At 41.6% G+C, this 19,685-nt stretch overlaps 1 protein-coding gene across 1 annotated transcript in view; it reads right to left on the reverse strand.

The window, feature by feature from the left end:
* Positions 1-19,685, reverse strand: part of LOC147692382 (cytochrome P450 2G1-like) — a 691,661-nt gene that overhangs the window by 318,022 nt on the left and 353,954 nt on the right. Inside the window, exon 6 of the mRNA XM_086938608.1 lies at positions 11,688-11,832. Coding sequence (XP_086794734.1) covers positions 11,688-11,832 — 145 coding nt within the window. The remainder of the gene's footprint in view (positions 1-11,687; positions 11,833-19,685) is intronic.

Below are 19,685 nucleotides of genomic sequence, written 5' to 3' on the forward strand. Positions count from 1 at the left end.
CAAATGACAAGGATGAGATTGGTAGCTGGTCTGTTGGAATATTGTAGACATAGTTTTAGAGAAGTACAATCGCTCGCCTCATGTAGTATCTTATATTTTAACATCACCGTTGGTGTAAGTTTTGATTAATGTTCAGTTATTTTTTTCACTTACGTAATTGTTTTTATGTTTTGTTTTTGTTTACAGATGATGCCTCCTGTTATCTGTCAGATGAAACGCTAGAGAGCAAAAGTATCTATGTCAATTTGCCAGCCCACTTGGGCATGACACCTCTTTATGACTGTTTGGGTTTATCAATGTTGAGTCCGATTACAAAGAGCACTGCGTAAGGGATAGATACTAGTCACAAAGCGGAGTACGCACCTCAAATGCATACTGCGGCAACGATTATAGCACGGAGATGCAGGTTTACTTTTCCGCATAAAGTAATTTTTCCGAAGAAACCTATTGTGCCTTTACATTAAAATGCTCACTAGCTTTAATGTTGAATGACAACAATTGAACATGCAGGTCTTTAGAATAAGGACTCCCAGTCTGCTTTCGCGAGTTTACATTGCGGTGCAGTTTATTGCAACATTCAGTTCTTTTTATTTGACATTTACTGATGACGTTTGACTGATGTTAGTTACTTATCTCTGACAGAAGCGGCAGTAATATTTGTCTAAATCTGCTTAATTTGCAAGAAATACACACTTTCGATTGTAAGTCTGTTTCCACTACCTTTTGTTTTTGTTAAGTCACATGTTGATTTAAAGAAACATGATTTCACTAACGGCACTTGTGATCAAGGGACGAGGTCCCGAAATGCGTAGAGTTGCAAAATTCTTGCTAAATAAAATCACTGCCTAAGAAGCCAGTTTGGAGTCTGTGGTTTCTGTTGTTCTCTTTGGGATTAGAACAGTGATTTATGTGCTGTTTCGAGGCTCGCCCCCTCACCACGGAAGCCGCTGCAAGTGGCGAGGTCATGGCGATTTAGTGCAGGAGCACTGTGTTTGTTGGTTCTAATATATATATATATATTTGTAGATCAATAGTGAAGCAATTGTTGATAAATTGTTATGATAAAAAGATGTACTTATGCAGTCACTTACATACATGTTATAAACATAGACTAGCGTAACTATCAGCAATATATACAATATATACAATGTTTTAAGCAAAGCTAATCAGTATCTATATATGATAACTTTTTTAAACATAATTATTTAACCCGTTTACACATTTGTAGGTACATATCTATAGTTGAAATGCATGCTTTTATACAGAGAGATATGCTATTTCTATCTGTTTGTGTATGGTGGTTATGTGGGGAAGAGTCAATTCTTGAGTAGCTTTCTGAAGAGAAGGTGGTTATTTGTGGATCTTATGCTGGGGGTAAAGAGTTCCCTAGTTTGGCTGCTTGAACAGAGAATGATGTGCCACCCATTGTTTTTTTCTTGTATCTTGGGATATTGAGGCGAGGTGCCACTCTAGAGCAGAGGTTCCTTTGATGAATGTGTTTTGTGATTTTATTCCTGATGAAGAGAGGTCCGGCTCCATGTATTGCATTGTGGGTGATACAAAGCAGCTTGAACGTGGATCTTCTGGCAAACGGTAACCAATGCAGAGCATTCAATGCATGGGAGATATGGTCTTGCGGTTTTATATGTAAGAGTAGTCTGGTAGCTGAGTTCTTAATGTGTTGTAGTCTTTTCATGACTGTTAAAGGTGATCCATGGTAGAGGCTATTGGCATAATCGAGTTTGGACAAAACAAGGGAGATGGTAGCCTGGACCTTGTGTGATTATCCCAAATGGGGGAAGATTTGTTGCTGAGTTTTTATAGTAAACAAAGCTTCATATTACTAGTTTGTCCACTTGGGTACTCATCAATAGCTTGGAGTCCATGGTCATTCAGAGGTTTCTTACTTCCATCGATATTTTAATACATGATACATGAGTATTTCAGTTTTGGAAGCATTACATTTGAGATGGTTCCTCGTCATTCATTGATCCTCTGAGAAAACTGAAAATTGCAGAGTTTTCAATGTCTTTAGGGCATTGCAGTTGAAGGAGTATTTGTGTGTCATCGGTATAGTTATAGCACGTGAGGTAAAATTGATTGTTCAGTGCCGGTAATGACTTCATGTAGATGTTGAAAAGCATGGGCGAGATAAGAGAGCCTTGCGAGACCAATGCTTTGTGAAGTTTGGTTTGGACAAGAAAGGTGGGGTATGGATGACAGTAGTTCTGTTGCAAAGGTAGGACGTGATCCAGTCTAGAGTATTCTCCTCTATGACAGCTTCGTAGAGTCTTTCTAGCAGAGTGTCCTGGTCAACCATGTCAAAGACAGTCAAGAAGTCCAAGAGAATTAAGGCAGCAACCCCGTTGCAGTTAACTGTGTTCTTCAGGTCATCCAAGATGGCAAGAAAGGCATATACTGCGCCTCTTCCAGGATAGAATCCTCTTTGGAAGTCTGAAAGTATGGCATTCTCTTCAGTGAATTGTGACATCTGGGTGAAAGCAGCTCTTTCTATCAGTTTGTCCATTAAAGGTCCATTTGAAATCAGTCTGTAGTTGTCAGGGTTCAGAGGGTCCAAGTTTGTTTTGTTCAGTAATGGATGTATGAATGACTTTTTGAGTTCTTCTGGAAATACTCTAGTATTTAAGGAGCTGTTGATAATTTTCCTTACTGGAGGGGCAGCAGAGGTTGTTAGAAAAATTGTTGTGAAGGTTTGCGGTGAACACAGATTAGATGGGCTGCCAGCAGGCCTGCTTGCTTTGACTGGGTCCATAAATTCATCGTGTGAAATGTGTTGGAAGGAACAGAGAGGTTAGGTTAGAGTATTCCTCAACTGTAGTTTTTAAAAAGGTTAGTTCTGATTCTTTGTCTCTGTTTTAAATATGAGTCCAACATGTCTGCTTTGTCTATGTAATGATTTGCCAGTTTGTCTGTGAACTCTTGAGTAACGGGATGAGCTGCTTCAAGGCATTTTGGCTTACAAGATTCATTCTTTATTTGCACATTAAGCATTTTGAATTCTGTCTGAATAGTATTTTTTCTTCATATTTTTGAGAGCTGACTTGCACAATCTGTTCATTTTCTGTAGGCGAAATTTGCCTTGGTTGGCGTTTGTTTTGAGCCAGGCTTGTTGTAGCTTTCTAATTTGTTGTTTTATCTTTTTTATCCCTGTATTTCTCCAAGGTGCTTGTATTCTACTTGATATTAGTTGCGTGTCTAAATGTTCCAAATTGAGTTTGTTCCATGGCCGATAGGTGAATGCACGTATGATAGTTTTCGGTACGTCGCTTAGTGTTGCTTCATGTTGGAAGGCAAGCAAATGGTGGTCTGACCATGTGATCGGAGTCATCGTTTGAAAGGAAACTAGTGCTGTATCAGCAGAAATGACATCTAGGATGTGTCCAGCGATGTGTGTGGGTTTGTGGATAATCAGATGCATGTTCACTGCTTCTAGGCCAGCGATGATTGTTTTTGGATCAGGAATATTTGGTTTGTCAAACCAAATATTGAAGTCACTAAGAACACATATGTTGGATTGCAGTGCTATCAGGTTTGAAACCATGTCTAGAAGTGCATCTGGGAATATTGCCTTTCTATGTGGAGGTCTGTAAAGGAGCAGGAAGTTACAGTAGGAAGACGGTGTAGGACTGCATCTGGTGAAAAGGGTCTCATAATCTTTTATGAAGAGGTTGTCAACTTTAGTAATATGTAATGTTTGCCTGAACACAACTGCTAGGCCACCTCCTTTTTTGCCTATACGATTTTGGGTCATCATTTGATAGCCTAGAGGAATGGCTTCATGCAGAAATGGAGCCTTATCGTCTCCCAAACATGATTCAGTTATGAATAGTATGTCTGGTTTTGTGTCAGTGACAAGTGCTTGGATGTGATGTTTTTTCTTAGAGAGTGATCGAGCATTTATTAGTAGACAGTTTAGAGAATGTGCTTTGAAGACAGTGTGACTTTGTTTTGTAGAGCAGTGAGGAGTATTTTGTGGGTTTGCAGCTGATGTGTCCTTAGTGTTGGTATTAGGTATACGAGGATAGCAATCGTGTCGCTTTTCTGTATTGTGTCTTTGTCCAGCAGGCTAAGAAGGCATTTTGATGGGTCTGCGTATGTAGGTAGTGGAGATGGTGTCTGAGAGTGAGATTGTGTGCTGTATTTCTTTTGGCATAACCATGTTGTGCAGTAGACATGGAGAAGTGAAGTTGTGAGGTATGGCATGTTGCTTATGTTGTTTGTGTCTGTTTACAGCGAAAGGTGTATGAGTTAGGGGTGGCGGTGCAGCATGTGGATCATGTAGTTAGGTTCTAAATTGTCCAATGGATGAGAGGCGGTTGAAAGAGAGTTTATGTGATGCTGCTTATGTGTTGGATGTGGTGGAAGAGCGAAAGCTTGGTATTGGAGTTTGTTCATTTGTGTAATTTGAATGGCAGGTGTATGTTTGTAGTTTGTGAAGGTAAGTATTATTAGGTGTTGTGCTTGAGAAATGTTGTTATGCTGGTATGTGTGGTATGTTTTCTTTTTGAGGAGTAGTGAAAGGAGATGCCAATGTATTTGTTATATGAGATGGATTTGTCAGTATAATATTGTTTTTGAGTGAAAGTTGTAAGATAAAGAGGGTGGTGATGTGTTTGTGAGTAGAGTGTATGTTGTGTGTAAGAGGTGATGAAATAGAGTTGTGAGTGTTTATCTTAGACTTGTTTGCTACATGAGGTAATATGTATGGTGCAGTGGAGTGTAAATGTTGTTTGGTTGTCTTATTGTGGTCGAAAGAAGAGGAGGGTGTTGGTTGGAAAAATGATGGAAGGCTAAGTATAGGTTTGTTAATGAAAAAAGGGTTCTGTTAGGAGTAATTAGGGAGTGTGTCTGGTTGGGATATAATTCAGTGTGGTGTTGAATAGGGTTGTGTTAGTCATGAGTGTATTTACTAGTGGTATAGGATAGAGTTGTGTACTGTTTGTAGGTGGTAGTGGAAATAATTGGTAGCTGCGATAGAAGTGTGTATAGGTGTGGTTTGTGTGGTTTTGTAATGGGTGCTGAGCCATAGAATTTTGTATAGGTCTAGTTTGTAGTAAATGAGTAGAGTCCATGTGCTGAGAATGTGTTACTCTGGGTGTGGTTGGTGTAGGGTGAGTATTTTCTGGTCCTAGTCCCGATCTGTCTCAAACAAGCTCAAACGGGCACTCACCCTTGTCCTCCCCACCCTTAGCCTCGATGCCCAGTCTGTGCTGCCCTGAACCCTGGCCTTATACAGCCCTAGTAATCAGGTGACCCCTTCAGCCAATGGGAACTCTAGTCCAAACAATAACCAATCATAACATTAGCCCTAAACCCTATAACCAATAGGAGACCAAGACCTTGCAAACAATCTTAGCCCTAGTCCAAGCACTCAGTCAGGCACAAACCCCTAAACCCTGCATCCAATAGAAAGCCTAAACTCCAACCAGAGTCCCAACCCTAGTCCCAGCAACCAATCACATAGAAAACCCTAAGTCCTATAGCCAATAGAAATCCTAACCCCACCTCTACTCCCAACCCTAGTCCCAGCAACCAATCACACAGGAAACCCTAAGCCCTATATCCAATAGAAAGCCTAACCCTAGCCCTCGTCCCATCCCTAGTCCCAGCAACCAAGCCCCCAGGAAACCCTAAGCCCTACATCCAATGGAAAGCCCAGCACCAGGAACCAATCTGAAACCCTAAACCTATTCACCAATCAGATGGGTATCATATGGGAGTGCTCTCAACTGGAATTGTAGGATCTTCTAAATATATTCAATGGTGTTATGGACTATTTGAAGACAGAGGTTTAAAAGAATTTGGAACACATCTGCCCTTTGGAATTCATATGATTGTTTCTACATAGTTTTGCCCTGAGGAAGTCGAAGGGTGATGACCCAATGGCGAAACACGTGTTGGCTATGCCTATCGCCTGGTTGTGAATGTACTTACCAATGTACCAACTATATTGTAAATATTCTATTACTGGATGTGACTGTCATGAAATGAATACTTGAAATTAAAGAAGTTCTTCGTACTCTTGGACATTACTATTTTTTGCTCAGGATAAAGACATTTTGTTACCTATCCACCAATCAGATCAGTAACCCAAAGCCCTACATCAATTGAATCACTGGCCCAGGAACCAATCAGTACCCTCAAATACCCAATCAACGAGAACACTAACCCTAACCCAATAGAAACCACAAATGCAATCAGTGCACACATGCACCATCCAATAGCAGACTATATAAGAATCCTGTGACCTCAGGCAAGGTTTGCTGGTCAGGGAGTTGGAAACTGCTCCTCAATTCAGATTCTCCTAGGAGACAGACAGGCTCAATCAACAATTTGGACTTCTGCAGGTAAGGGCCTAACAAACTTTGCCCTCTAACAATACTGTTTGTATAAAACTTTACTCACTCTCCTAGCTAAAAAACTTCGATTTTCAAATTGTAACAACCACAAGCAAAAACAGTTAAAAATGATGCAATTGTGGGTAGGGAAAATCACTTTTTAAATCATAGGAAAGAGACAGCACTAGTCTGCCTCCTTACCTTCTCCTGGTCATTGGGTTCACTTCAATCTGGGGCACAGGGAAACTGCAGCTTACAAAATGGAGGTGAAACTAGACCATTGTATAATTGCTGCAGCCCATTACCATCGAGATTTTATAGGTAAGGGTATAGTATATAACCAGCTTGTGCTGGCCTGGTGGCCCCTTTATTAATAAGGGGATACATGCATACACAACTTAGTACGTGTATAAAGGCACCTCAGAACCAATTTTGATGTTTTCAAAGTGAAAGTGGAGTTTATAGGAGCTGATACACAATTGTTGTGGTGGTGGAACATCAATATATGCCTGAGTATTAGCATCCACAGCTGGAAAATTGACCCAAGAATAAAATACTTCCAAACAATAGGCATCGTGGGCTTCAACCACGAAGATTATGTCACCACCAACATTGTCAAAACCACGTAAATTTAAGTGTGCATAGACAACAGATCTGCAATTGTCAGCTATAGCTATAGGCTGCGGAGCCCCCACTAATAAAACTTTAATTGAAACAGAGTGCTTACACTAATATGGGTAATCATTTTAAAGGTTCAAGCTTGAAAAATCAATAGAAAAATTAGGTGCTTCCTAAAATACTGTGGAGGATTAATCCCCAACACCATAGACAATTCCAGAGGAGGTGTAAGGGTACTATGGGCACATACAAGTACTACTCAGGAGATCTGTTAAATAAGTCTTAGACCAATGTTGGTAGCTTAATGTCGTAGGGGTTTTGCTGGTAAAGCAGAAGTGTGCCTTGGGATGACAGGACATCCGAGTGTAGGGACTGAGTCTCTCTATAATGTCAGTGTCTGCCAGCCCAAATCCTGGCTAGCTCACAGTGCCTCATCTAAACTCCTAACCTTCCCAGAGTCGTAGGTGATATTGGCAACATAAAACATGGCACTCTAGTCTCCAAGGGAACCGTGGAAACAAATCCTTAACTCTTGTCACTCACTCATGCATGTCCGCAGTGAAGATAAGAGAGACAAATTAATGTTTACTATAAATTTATTGAAATGTTCGTAGTCTAATATGCAGTATATGTGCTGCGATCACTAGGAAGAAGAAACTAAACAAAGTAATTAGCAATACTATCAGATTGTATAAGTAAACATCCACACCATGGCAAACTATCTACCTGTCTAGGCCTACCCTTACTATGGGGACACAGGGATATATAAGTGATTTCTGCGATTGGCAATATACCATGTACCTGAAGTATGTAGTTAGGTGGCCAGCATCATGAGTGTCAACTCAGTTTATGCAAGGCTGCATGTCAGGCTCTGAGTGCATTTCTTGCAGGACAGTTCTCCCTGCCGGATTTCTCCTCTCTGCACCCAAGGGGACAAGATACAGTTTACATGATCAATGCTACTGATTTTGAAAACTGCAGCTTTGCTACCATATTATGTCTAGAACATTAGGAGCTGTTGCTAACCAGGCAAAGAAAACAGTATAGTATGTTGTTATGTGTTCTCTGCAACCTTGGATGAAATGTGCAGACTGAATCCCAAGAAGAATCCCTGAATAACAGAGAACATGTACATCATATTCCTAAAATAATGTCATGAAAACAAATGTATTATGTGTGGCTGTGCAAAGCAGAGACAGCGTAAACCATCTAATACACAAAACTAAAGGGGAAACATCCATTACAACGCAGGCATTACATCGCAATGTCTTTACAACACAACTATTACAACGCAAGTGCCTTTGAATTGCATGCCATTACAATGCATGCCATTAAAACGCATGTCATTACAACGCATGCCATTACAATGCATGCCATTACAACAAAAGGCATAACAACGCACCATAAGGTTAGTAATGGAGAATTTAAAGTTTTAGGTGTAGTGTAGTTCCTATATTCCCAATAGGCTCTGCGCATTGGAATAATATCTCCTATAGAATTGGCGTGGGACTTAGGTCGACTTGGTCTCTATCGAATATATTAAACTTAATTGTGAGTGCCAGCTAGCTCAGAGGTCACTAGAAACTTTCTCGAATAAACAAGAAGGGATTAGTTTCTGACAACCGCATAAACATCACAACTTTGTTTCCCCAAGATAAAATGTATCTTCAGAGTCGTGGAAACAATAGATAGATATTTCACTCAGTCAATCGTGCATGGTTCGTTTCACCAGAGGTGCAGAGAAATAGAGAGATGGGCGTTTTCAATAAAAGGTATTTATTGAACAGTCTTCTTTCTCATGCAGAAGAAATGAACTGCTACAATCGTAATGCCGGTTGTAAAGTATAATGTACAGCAAGAAGAGAATTATGAAATAATACTTTAAAAGCATGGTATGGTTTCTAAGCCATTAAATACATAGAATACATACATTAAATAAATAAGGACTAAAAGTACTCAACTGGTGCTTCTAAAATATGCCTACCCCAATGTACCTAACCTAAGTCTAGTACGAGGGAAGAAGTAAGTGTGGTGTAGCAGAAGTTTAGTATTCTTTTTGCCAAGAATCTATCCAAGATTTCTCTTAGGGTCTAATCAGCTCCGTGCCTTGGTTTAGAATGAAGGAGGTCTGGTATCTCTCTGTCTCAGGACTCGATTTCCCAACAACCCGCAAGGGTCGCTTGGAAGCAATGGAACTGGATTTCACGGCAAGAGAAAAGACAGCATCTCTCTCAGTGTGTCTGCTGGAGGTTTGGCTTCCTTCGGCACTTGCTGCAGCGAGATGCGTCGGGCAAGTAGATAGTCGAACTGCTCCAAACCACCGTGTGTTTGCTTGGACAAGTGTGGGCATATTTATACCTTGAAGGTGCCGAGATTGATGTAAGGTTGGACATAATAACGTCATCAAAGAGTCTCAGTTCTTTGAAAACTCCTCGAGTTCTTGGATAAATCAATATTCAAGCAAGGGGAAGTCCCTAGCTGCTGAAGACGAGTTTTCCAAGAAATCGTTGTGGATTTTCAGAACTAGTGGAAGTAGCCATGCCGTATTTGGACTGCATGAGCTATGTCTAAATATGGGTATGATTTCTATGCCTATATAAGGATAGGGTGATTTATACCTATATAAGGGCATGAATCGGGAAATTTACACTAGGGTCCTAAAATGCTATACAACATAGGGTGGGTACGGGTTTTGGGGTTGTTGGGAATGGTAATCTTTACCCATACGTTATCCAACAATTTCACTACTGATGTACTCACTGCAATGGGAATAGTCATTTTTACCCCTACACCATCCAACACTTTCCCTAGTGTTGAACTGACTCGAGAGGGAACAGTAACTTTTACCCCCACGCTATCCAACACTTTCCCTACTGTTGCATTCACTGGAGTGGGAATAGTAATTTTGACCCCTACTCTATTCAACACTTTCCTTACTGTTGCACTCACTGAAGGGGGAATAGTAATTTTTACCCCTAGACTATCCAACACTTACCCGACTGTTGCACTAAAAGATGTATGCCTTGTAATGGTGTTCATAGTAATGGAATGCGTTGTAATGGCATGCCTTGTAATGATAGTTTAAAAAAATGTGTTGTAATGGTATGCATTGTAAAATCATGCGATGTAATGGTAGTTGTGTTGTAAAAACTGCGATATAAAAGCATGAGTTATAGTTGTTTGTATTTTAACGTCACATATTCAACTAAAAGGGAACCAAATTGTGTCCAGAAGAGAAATCACTACAATTCAAAGCAGTGGCAGATGATTTTAGGGTAGACTTTTATAAAGTGATGCCTATGGTACCAATTCTCTACATCTATTGCTCAGACAGATACCATGAATTAACTGTTTTCAATTTTTTAACCAATAAATCCAGAAATAATCAAAACATCAGTCTCTCTGGCTTCATCCAATCGCTATCTAATCAACTCAATAAATCAAATACAACAAAATTTAGTTTCTTTCAACTTCCTTTAGTCAACCAGTTTTTTGTAGAAAACGTACGTTTTTCTCATATTATATTTATCATTTATTTTCTATTTACTTCACCATTTGTTTTTTACATATATATATACATTCAACTCATAATTTTCATTTGTTTTTACATATATATATACATTCAACTCATAAATTTGAATCTATATACATTTTTACATATTATACATACTATCTACAGTAAAAAACATTAATACAACGTACAAAAAACACTTTTGTTCAGTGCCCACTTGTTCATAACAAAGGAAAGGTATAGCACATATTAATCAACCTTATTCCTTTTTCTTGGTCATCACAAGGTTCAAACAAAAAGAAGCCTGGGAAGAAATAGCGATTTATACTTCCCTCTCAAATTGCGGCTCTTAAAAAACCAATTGATTTAGTTCTATCTTTCAGTGATGCCAACATAAACTAAAGTCGACGCGTTACAGCCTATATTGTTTTAGGCCTCCTCAGGACTTGGGCAGCAACCAAACATTTTCTACAAAAGTACAAAAAACATGAAAGACACCATATATTACATATTTCTAATTAGCAAGACTTAAATCACAAAACACATTACACCAATATTTTGATCCCAAAATGTACAGAGTATTATTAAAAATATTATCAAACCCTCGAGGAAAAGAGGCAACAAATTATCACCCAACTAATTGTAAAAAAGTGAATTACTACACCAAAGCACTATAAAAACGCAGTACACAAAAGTAAGGCAACATACCTTGAGCATCAAGTTGTTACCTTACTATATAACCTTATTGCTCCAACTTAATACAAAACATGGTTTGTATTTTTCCTTTCCAAAAACACTGGCCTCCCTAATTTGTGGATTTGTCTTTGAAAAACAAAGAAAAGTACCAACTTTCTGCAAAAATCCCCATCAAATAGATAGTGACTTCACTTTAGGCAGACTGGTCACCAGACTGGCAGAGGAGCAGAATATGATATGCTAGATGTTTTGCAGTCTATCCATCAAGGGCTAAATTAAGTCCTATGTTGTATACTGAACTGTGAATCTTTTGACCAGAAACAAATGTAATTGTTTTATGTGATGTTAGTTGTTGGAAGTTTGCTTGATCTCAACAGCCCAGCAGATAACCAATATTTTCAGTGCTGTATGTACTAGAGACTCTATGAAAAAAGCATATTGACAGGCAAAAGGATGAATCAATAGTCTTCAATCAAATTTCAATTGATAGTAATATTTTTTACCTAGAATTTCAGGATGCTTCATGAGAGCAAGTAATCCGTATGAGGTGGTGGTGGTGATAGTCTCAGTGCCACCAATAATGATGTCCATAACAGTCATGACTAAATTCATGATGGTAAATACGGATGATAGACAATCTTTTTTTTCCTGGAAATAAATGAAATGCATATATTAATTATTTAAATTAGCACATTTATAGATCTGTCCTGTGGGCAAGAAAGTAGTGTATAGAATAGTACACAAGTTATAAGCGAAAGTATGCAGAATAGAGAGAAATATATCCAAGAGACTCATACGCGTATAATCATTTATTTTTTACTATAGATATGTACTTATCTTTGTGTATTGCTTTGTATAAACATGTAGAATAATTATGTTAAAAAAAATTCAAGTACAATAACACTTGAAAACCGGAGTTTATCTGGTGCATCTTTGGTCCACATGTATTTCTTCCATTGTGCATCTCTGTATCTTCCATGTACTTGGATCCGTGTGCTTGTTACTTTCCTCCTGAAAAGCATATGTTAATGTTAAGGTCAATTAAATTGATAAAAGCGCACGAATACCCAAGGGTGTCTTGGCACTAAGGACTACCATAAGCATGCTCTGAGCTGAGTCCTGGGGCATCCAGGTTTTTCATTTTCTCCTGAAACCAGTTAAGGAGCTGGTGTTCCTAAGCTCAAGTGGAAGAGAATTCCAAAGTTTAGATGTTCTGTAATGAAAACTACGGCCACCCCAATGTGCAGTACGAATTCTAGGCACTGACAGAAGTCTTGCCCCCATGGAACGAAGATGTGTGGTTGGTTGGTACCACAAAAAGAAATTCTGAAGAAAAGTAGGGCCTGTATGATTCAAGGCCTTGTAGGCAAGACAAAGTGCCTTGAATTTGATGCGCTGACGTTCCGGAAGCCAGTGCAACTTGCGGATTTCATTAGATACCGTTTTATGCCTGTGAAGATTGAGCAGTAGATGTGCCGCAGAGTTTTGAACCATCTGGAGCTTCTTTAGACACTGCTTCTGGGCATTCAAATGTAGCCCATTGCAGTAGTCTAATTTGGATTGAATGAGAGATGTCAATACTGTTTTCCTAGTTTCCGCCAGGATATACAGAAGTATCTTCCTTATTTTCTTTATAAGAAAATATGAGGCCGATACAATGGCATTAGTCTGTTGACAGAGTTTTAGTCTATTGTCAATCAGTACCCCCAAGTTCTTGACTTTGGCCACAGGTTTAGGAGGTATGCCCATCTCTGCAGGCCACCATAGATTGCTCCAGGTAGGTTGCATGTTGCCAAAAATCAAAACTTCAGTGTTTTTCGGAATTAAGTTTGAGGCAATGTGTACTCATCTATTTGTTAATAGCACTCACGCAGTTTTGAAACTGCTGAAAAGGAGAGATTTGATGTTTATATGCAGCTCCCACAATCTGGGTGTCATCGGCTTATGACGTCAGACTAAATCCAAATTCCCGAATCAGTGGGGCCAGTTCGGAGACGTAGATGTTAAACAAAGAGGGGCTCAACGAACTGCCCTGAGGGACTCCACATGGCAGAACATAGGGAGCTGAGTTGAAGCCATCGAGTGACACCGTTGATCTCCGATCTTTTAGGAAGAAGAACAGCAGTGCCAGAACCATTGCATCCACTCCCAACTTCTTCAACCGATGGTTAAAGAGTGCATGATCAACCGAATCAAAAGTGGCAGAAAGATCGAGGAGCACAAGGGCAGTTGTGCCTCCTCCGTTCATCACCGCTCTAATCTCTTCAGTAGTTTTAATGAGCGCCGTTTCCATACTATGTTCCTTACGAAAACCAAACTGGGAATGATCCAGCAAACTATTCTCACTAATGAACTGTGACAGTTGAATAGTCATGATTTTATCTACTATCTTAGCTGGTATAGGTAATCTGCCAATGGGTCGATAGTTGATGGGGTTGGTGGCATCTGAAGTTGGCTTTTTTAATAAAGGAAGGATAGACGTCTCCTTCCAACTAGTAGGAAAGATGCCAGAGTTAAACATCAAGTTAAAAATATCCGCAAGCCCGGGGCTCACCAGATCTGCTAATTCTTTAAGAAGTCCTGGTGGACATGGATCCAGAGGAGATTCTGACCTGGCTTCATTTATATACTTTCCTACTGCTTCCGCAGAGACGGGAGAAAATTTAAGCAAGGTACTTTTGTCAAGGTCTGGACCATGCCTTTGGGGCGATAAACAAGGCCCTGATCCCTCCTTAAAAACTTTGAACATTTCCAGAACTTTTGATTCGAAAGTTGCCACAATATCATTACAGAACTTTTGATTGCCCTTCTTTCCTGTATTATTGGGCAGTGTAAGTTTGTTGATAACCGAAAAACGTTCCTTAGGGTAATTATTAGCTGACTCAATCTGTTGAGTAAAGTAATTTCTCTTTTCTAGTATAAGTAGTTTTTTGTAATTCATTAAAGCTGTCTTATACACTTGCTTTTCTGACTCATAATAATTTATTTGCCACTGACGTACAATTCGGCAACAGTTCTGTTTTTCGTTCCAAAGTGATTCAGAAAACCAGGGGGTAGATGGGGTAGTCCTATTACCAGACAGTTTTTTTGTGGGTACCGAGGAACTAACTGCCTCAGAAATCAAATTAGTTTGGTAACTGCTAACTCCACATGGCCCTGAAAGTGAGGACATGAAGCTTCCAGATGGGTACGAAAGATTGTTTTGTCCGCTTTGCTCCATGATTTACAGGAAGAGACAGGCGGCTTCATAATGCTAGCCTGTCCAACCATGATGCATGGAAGACTAAACTTAATAAGTGAATGGTCGGACCATGACAGAGGAAGGATTTCTTTCACTATAAGCCCATGGGCTAAGGAGAAAACACCATCCAATGTATGACCGGCCTTATGAGTGGGTAATTGCACTAGTTGGTCTAGTCCAACTGCTCCTAAGGTATCTAAAAGCACCGCCGTCTCCCTATTATCTGTATCTTCCAGATGGAAATTAAAATCTCCAAGGATTGTAAAATCCTTAATTAAAAAGATTCATTCAAGCAGGGTATCGAGATTTGTTAGAAAAGTATTTCTCGTGCCTGGTGGTCGATACAATAAAATGCCTTTAAAGGTCAATTTAGAGCTAAGTTCAAATGTGAATTGAAGAGCCTCATAAAAAGGAGTAGAAACAGGGTGGTAGGTGACTAAAAAGTGTTCTCTAAAAACAATAGCCACTCCACCACCTCTTTTTAAGGGCCTGTCTACTCTAATCGCTCTAAAGCCCGCTGGAGTAGCAGTAACAAAATAGCGATCTGAGGCAGCATCTGCCCAAGTTTCTGTTATTAAAGAATATCCAAACCCAAGTTGTGTAAGCTACTTCATATCTATGCTTTCCCAGTGATCTGGCATTTACAAGTCCACCATGGAGCATAGATCTCTCACAGGATTTATCGGAATGATAAATCTGGAGATTCTGGGAAGATTGCAGGGTGGTAATTTTTTGCACTTGTGAGAGAGAGAATCCGCGTGCTATCCCTAAACCCTACCACACAGCAGTTTGTCCTTCCTTTTATTAAAAGAGTATAGCTCTATGGCAGAATAACTGATGGCTTGGGAGGGCATTAGACCAGAGTTTCGGGCACTTGACGCCATCTAGGCATGGATGGGTGCAGACCGGCTTGCCTTAGGCATGCCTTTGGCATGCCAGCAGCGCGCCCGCTGGTGCATCCTCTGCACGCTCGCACCATCGGGTGTTTAAATTGTGTATTTCTGGATGACGACTAGACCGCGTCCTCCCCAGAAGTGTATGCTGGAATGAACTGGGAAAGAAGGGTCTGCCCTCCAATCAAACGGCACGTCACCCGTGGGGGAACGGGGTCGGCCCAGAAGTGCCATCAAGCAGCTGGAAGAGTGCAAACACAGCACTAGCAGCAGTACAGGTATTTATAAAACAAAGCAGCAGAATGCCTCAACATAAACACCCAGCCATATGCAAATCAGTCTTGACCCTGCGCCCAATGGGAACAGTCCAGCCCGAACTGCCAGGCCAGGTCCTCCCTGGACCGGAAACAAGCATCCTAAGACCGGTTTCAGGGTTTCACCCCTCTTCAGCCAGGATAGCTTGATTTCAGTGGCATGGCGAGCACAGGACTCACGTATGAGCTTACTCGTCCCACTCGGGGTGACATATGCAAAAAGAATTATTGATGGACGGAATGCAAAACAATTCCATACATTCACCCCTGTACAGAGATCTGGGCTTAAATCCATTGTTTTCTTGCTCACCATGACATTCCAGTTTGGACCCATCCATATGCAAATCAGTCTTGACCCTGCGCCCAATGGGAACAGTCCAGCCCAAACTGCCAGGCCAGGTCTCCCTTGGACTGGAAAGAAGCATCCTAGGATCGGTTTCCCTTCAGCCAGGATATCTTGATTCCAGTTGCATGGAGAGCACAAGACTCAAGTCTGAGCATACCCGTCCAACTCGGGGTGACGAATGCAAAAAGAACTAATGAGGGACAGAATGCAGAACAATGTCATACATTCACCGCAGTACAGAGATCTGGGCCTAAATCCATTGTTTTTTTGCTCACCCTGCCATTCCAGTTTGGCTTGGCAGTTCGGGCTGGACTGTTCCCATGAAGCACAGGGTCAGACTGATTTGCATATGGCCATGTCTGAACTGGGATGGTGGAGTGAGCTAAAGAATGATGATGGATTAAACCCAAATCAGTTGACTGGGGGTGAGTGTTTGATTTGCTCAAGCGCTCCGTTCATCATTCCCTTTTGTATTGCTTTGTTCACCCTTAGTTGGCAGGGTATGTCCAGACGTGGGTCCCTTGCTCACTTTGCCACTGGATTTAAGCTAGCCTGGCTGATGACGGCTACTTAGCCAGAAACCGGTCCTAGGATGCTTGTTTCCGGTCCAGGGAAGACATGGCTTTGCAGTTCTGGTTGGACTGTTCCCTAGAGGAACAGGGTCAGACTGATTTGAATATAGCCATATCTTAACTGGCGTGGTGGAGTGAGCTAAAGAATAATGATGTATTTAACCCAGATAAGTTGACTGTAAGCATGAGCGAATTTTGCGGATCTCGCGTTCGCGAATTTGCGGATTTGCGAACTCGCAATCCGCAAAATCCGCGAATTCTTGCGAATTTGCGGATTTTTTTTTTTTTTTGTGTTCGCAAGGATTTCTGCCAGTTCGCGAGGGTTTCGTACCAGTTCGCAATTGCGAACTTACATTTCGTCGCGCAACGGTCGCAAATTATGTTGTTTCTACGTCTGGTTCATCATCACAGGTTCCCAGCACCCTCTGTTTCACCACTGCAACCCTCTGTTACATCAATGCCACCCTCTGGTTCATCATTACTGTAGATTATGGGGGGAAAAGCAAGCACACCATCCCTGCTTCAACTCAGATGAATTAATTTGGGGTTAGTTTATTAATGTGTCACTGTTTTAAAATTCCAGTCTGGCACCTGCTTCCTTATCTGTAATTTTGCTTTCTGTTGCAGTGCATTTTTTTCCCCCAGGACCTTCTTTGTGGCCTACTTGTAGCTATTGTATGAGCCTGCTGTGAGGGTCAGAGCAGGGTCATACAATTGTTGCAACTAGCAACTGAATTCTGGAGGGGCCCCAGTCAGGAAGCACTACCGGGAATTGTTACTAATGATGAGTTTGAACTCTTGCCCCTGCCGAGTGCTTTCACTTTTGAAAAACTCGTTTTTCTGCAATTTCGCGGGGTTCGCGGGGTGCGAACACGCGCAAGATCGGATTCGGAAGCCGCAAAATCGTGCGAATATGCAATTTGTTTTTTTTGCGGCGTGTTAGTTGGCAAGGTTTTGTGCGTTTTTGCGAGCCGCTCGTAGCGCAAGACGCGAAGTTACCCTCGCGGTCGTTCAAGGGCGCAGCCATCTTGTTTGCCTGACGTATTTCCGTTTCCGGGCGCGAAGTGTAATCTCGCAAAGTCCGCGGTTTGCCAGTACAGTCTCGCGCGTGTTCGCAAGGAAAATCTCGCGCGAACTTACCCGCGCGGTCGTGAACGGGCGCGGCCATCTTGTTTCTCATTCATTGCTATGGTTCTGGGCATGGTCTTTGTATCCTCTGTCAATCTCTGCCATCCTTTGCTTGTTTGAAGTTTTTTTTTATCTATTTTACTTATTATCTATCCCTCTATTTTTCTAGCCCTATATTTTTGTGTTTACTGCTACTTTTGGTTAATTTTAAACTACTTTTGTAAACTCTTTTCTTTTCTTCTCTTCCCTATTCTATTTTCTTTATTCCTTTCCGCCCAGACCATGGTGAAGGGAGCCGGGAAGCATCCCGAGAAGGGGAAGGGTCCCGCACCCCGTGTCCGGCTCCCGTGCGGGCGTTTGAGGGGGGAGCTAGTGATGCCACGGGAGATCTTTACCCCGGAGGAGGTGGCGCAACTCATTTTTTATGTTCAGCGCCGCCTCCCCAGGACCATCATGGGAGGCGGCAAGATCAGTGCCGGGTACGGGGCCCGGGAGCGCCGGAAGCGGTGGGAGAAGGTGTGCCAGGCCATTTACCACCACTCTCGGGTCTGGCGCACCTACAACCAGGCCACCCACCGCTGGACGGATGTCCTGACCCGTGAGCGAGATCTGCTCGACCTCCTTGGCCTTGAGATCCCCGGGCTTGGTAAGTAGTAGTAGCTATGTCTTTACTACTATGTTTTCTCCTGCTGTGTTATTATATTGCAAATTTTTGTTTTTTACCAAGAGCAATAATGCTGCTCATTACATTGTAGGTACATTTTATTTCAAAATCTTCTGTGCATTTCAGTTACACTGCTCTCCTTCTCAGTAGTGTTGCTACTATGCTTATTTGTTTTAGATTTTGTGTTCATTTCATTGGCCTGTGAAATTATGTATGAGTGTAGTTGAAAGAACTGCGCAATGCTACACACTAAGGTTCAGATTTTTAATTACCGGCGCATCCCTGCAAAGTTGCAGGGATGCGCCAGTAATTGTGCGTCACGCCACCATCACCCATGGTGCGCCGTATTACAATGCGGCGCGCCATGGGCCCAAAACGTCACCAAAGCGTTACGCAATACGCATCTGTGCCGTAAAGGTGGCGCATTGCTGGAGTTGCGTCGCAACGATGGTGCAGCTCCATCAATTCTCTGGGGTGCCCTATCTCCCCAATGCTGCGTCAAGCCGTACGTCTGCTTCAAGCAGGCGCAGGGTTTGAGTCACGCATCATTGTCCTCAAAGTGACTGATTGAAATCTTGTAGATTTCCCTCAGCCACTTTTAGGATGCGTTCCTGCGCAGGAACGCCCTCCCATGCGCCGGAACACCCCTATTGGCGCAGGGCTTTACAACGTGATGCATCTCCCAGATGCGTCACGTTGTTAATATACGCCGCACCATTGCGCCTCTTTTGTGCTGTCGCTGCGTCACAAAAGTCACGCAACAATGGAGCAAAAGAGCCGCAAGGGCCTTATAAATCAGCCCCTACAGACTCAAGTCCAGTCCTTCCTTTGTACACATGGCGATAAGAAGAAATAGTGGTGGTGGATTAATAGTTTGAGTATTTTAATGACTGGTGAATGTAGTAGGAAACTTTAGTGTTGTCGCTGATCTTCAATCACGATGGACTTTGGCTGTCACTTTGCGTGCTGCGGACTGCTGCCTGCCAATCCTAGGCAAACCTTTTTAGTACTTTGTTTAGTGAGTTACATAGGGTAGTTTCCAATTCGACGGTCCGCAAATCAAGCAATACTAAAGTAATGACGTAGTCGACCACATGAGATTGGTCAATAATATATCCCGTGGAGTCGTTCCCTATTTGCTATTTCGCAAAAATATTTTGTTACTTTGTTAGTTCTTTTTTAAATGTTTGATTTGGTTGAGAAATAAATATCATCCATGTTTTCTGTTTTTCTTTCTTTCATGTTGTACATCAGCTTCCCCCAGGGGCAAGAGGAGGACACAGGAGGAGGAGGAGGAGGGTGCTGTTGTCGATGCAGGCCAGGACCGGGCAGTCGAGGGCTCC

The sequence above is a fragment of the Lissotriton vulgaris genome, chromosome 9 (assembly GCF_964263255.1).
Source record: "Lissotriton vulgaris chromosome 9, aLisVul1.2, whole genome shotgun sequence".
In the NCBI taxonomy this organism is placed as follows: domain Eukaryota; kingdom Metazoa; phylum Chordata; class Amphibia; order Caudata; family Salamandridae; genus Lissotriton; species Lissotriton vulgaris.